At 33.9% G+C, this 2778-nt stretch overlaps 1 protein-coding gene across 1 annotated transcript in view; it reads right to left on the bottom strand.

Moving 5' to 3' along the window:
• Positions 1–622: 622 nt before the first annotated feature.
• LOC107723363 (unconventional myosin-Ih-like) overlaps positions 623–2778 on the bottom strand; it is a 20911-nt gene continuing 18755 nt past the window's right edge. Inside the window, exons 28-32 of the mRNA XM_016531950.1 lie at positions 2075–2210; positions 1650–1720; positions 1338–1435; positions 1113–1212; positions 623–914 (exon numbers count right to left, since the gene is read on the bottom strand). Coding sequence (XP_016387436.1) covers positions 888–914; positions 1113–1212; positions 1338–1435; positions 1650–1720; positions 2075–2210 — 432 coding nt within the window. The 3' untranslated portion in view covers positions 623–887. The remainder of the gene's footprint in view (positions 915–1112; positions 1213–1337; positions 1436–1649; positions 1721–2074; positions 2211–2778) is intronic.

Here is a 2778-nt window from a genome sequence, read left to right as displayed (position 1 = left end):
GTAACACCACAGCAGCTACACATTTTATATAGGGCTACAATTGAATGTGGAGAAATGATGATGATTATTATTAGAGCCATATACAGATTTTACATGTATGACCATTTCTGTGCCTTATATCAAATGGCATTTTATGTTTGAATGTACCCACAAATGTTGTGTCTGTCTTCATGCATACACTGTTTTGCTCATGTGTTCTGGGCATATCACCATCTTTAGTTATGTTTGTCAGTGCAAAGCAAAAGATGGCATGCAGTATGTTGTAAGGCTTTGGCAGCATTGGAGACATAACAAAATGCACCAACAACATTTACATTTGTTTGACAGAGTAACTGGTGCAAATGCAAGTTTTTGCTAAACAGTTACCGCTTAAGATTTTCACTGATTAACAAGTACTTCTTTTGTTAAAAAAAAAAAAAGCACAATTAGCGCACAATTCAACACACTCGTTTTCATGACACATTGGATATTTATAATAAAACATGGGCTTATAAAACGCACATCAAAGAAAATGTACAATAAATGACTAAAATACAGAATTTTAATTTAATATTATACAAACAAAACAACTAAAATTCAAACTACTTTAATAGACCAGTTTTGTTTGTTTTCCTTTCCTCTTTCTAAATAAATTACAGTGATATTTCATGATTTGTCCTTTGAATTCACACATTAATATCATAGAGCAGTATTTCCCAACCCTGGTTCTGGAGTTCCCCAAAAGTACACATTTTGTCTCCGTAATCTTAAACACTCATTTCATGTCTTGGGACCATTGGAAAACACCGTTCTATAGGTTATTTTAGGGCAAGTTAAAGTGTTTAATAAACTCAACTGAAATGCATTAATCGGGCCATTGTGGAGAAGGTTTGTGAGGTAAAACTTCATCATCGAGATTTTGTCCGTGCAGATTCCTGCAAAATAAAAATGTAAATGGCTTCAAAATAATAAATGCAAGTTATATCAATATAATTTTAATAGTAATAGATATAACAGCGGTATACAATTATATGCATATTACTAATGGTCACATATAAAGGTTATCACTTTAAATATATGTTATGCTTCCAGTGTATTCATTATGTTGTATGCATTGCATTATGTGGACTCACCACCATCAAGTGTCCATTTTTGGCTCTGTAGACCATTGATTCACTGCTGCTCTTAAAATCAACAAAGCCCTCTTTGCCAGGCTGGATGTCAAACCTCACACTACAAAATGACAACAATTCAGTGTATGTATAATGCATTCTTGTTAAATACAATAATCAGTCTATCTCTGTGAGCAGGACTGAGTATCCAAGGCAATTCAGATAGAAATACAGTGTATGTCTCACCTCCCTTGAACAATTTTGATGAGGTTGTGGTTTTTTGTCACTACACAGATTTTTGTCAATGCCTCAAATAGATAGCTGCACTGCAAGACCAGGTCCCCCTAAAACAGAATATTTAACAATCATATATGTATATATTTCAGTGACAGGTTATAGTTCAAATACAGTTCAACAGAAACGTAATACATGTTGAACACGTGTTTTTTTTCTTCTTTGTTCTGAGGCATGTAAACAAAAGTTTTTCCAATTTACCATGTGACAGTAATTTCATACAGATAGGCTACTCCCTGACAAAGATATTTGTTCACCACCTACTTTTTGCTTTGTGTCTTCACAAGTGACATGGAGAATCAGGAAGTTGTCACTTAAATCGCTGACAGACACCCCTGTACAAAAGCAAATATTGCTCATGTAAACAATGTATAGTATTATATGGAACTGGATTCAACTTGTCTAATTTAGTAATGGTGTGTTACAAGAGATTAAAAAAAAGGTAAAACATAAATATAAGACTACGGAAGAAATACCTAGTCCAAACCAAACAGACTACTATATGAAGAGGCATGTTTACACCTTTGCCAGCTGTTTTTAATGAAATAGGATAAGTTCTAGTATATTTAAGTTCAAATTCACATACTATAAAAATATAAATTATTTAAATTAAATGCCTGTGGAAATCTAAATTGATGGCAAATTTCACACAATTGTAGACGTTTAATTATTGGGCATTGAGATTTCACCTTTTAGTGAACTGTAATTCACCCTCTGTTTGATTTTGGCCTCTTCCACCAGATACGCAGCGGCCTGAGTGAAGATCAGTTGTCTGAAACGTGGCCGAAAGCCATTCCTGTCATACTTAATCACTGGAACACTGTACTGTGTAGAGTGAGATATCACATCAGTTTCCCATGCCAATGATATAAACATCTGACTGAAAAATAAAGCTCAGACAGATCTACTGTACTCTTAGTTAAACAAGCCCCGAAATTCCCCTAAGCATTCTTGCAACAGAAACAAAAATAAGATACTTCTTTACATCCAATAAATGGATTCAAGATGCAAATATGTATACAGTGCCTTGCGAAAGTATTCAAACCCCTTCATTTTTTTCACGTTTTTGTTGTTTCAGCCTTATGTTTTTTTTAACATGCTTTAAATTACTTTAATGTTTTATTTTTTTCCCACATCAATCTACACACCATACACCATAATGGCAAAGCAAAAACAGAACTGTCACAATTTTGTACATTTATAAAAAAAATAAACAAAGAACTATTTAAATAAGTACATTGCATAAGTACTCAAACCCTTAACTCAGAACTTAGCTGAAGTCTTCCATTATGGATAATGGAGGCTACATGCTTCTGTGAACCTTCAATGCAGCAGAATGTTGCTGAACTCTTCCCCAGATGTGTGGTTTGATGCAATCCTGTCTCTGAGATCT

This window comes from Sinocyclocheilus rhinocerous, unplaced genomic scaffold (genome assembly GCF_001515625.1).
Source record: "Sinocyclocheilus rhinocerous isolate Xijiao unplaced genomic scaffold, SAMN03320098_v1.1 scaffold1476, whole genome shotgun sequence".
In the NCBI taxonomy this organism is placed as follows: Eukaryota; Metazoa; Chordata; class Actinopteri; order Cypriniformes; family Cyprinidae; genus Sinocyclocheilus; species Sinocyclocheilus rhinocerous.
This window is presented reverse-complemented; position numbering and strand designations above follow the sequence as displayed.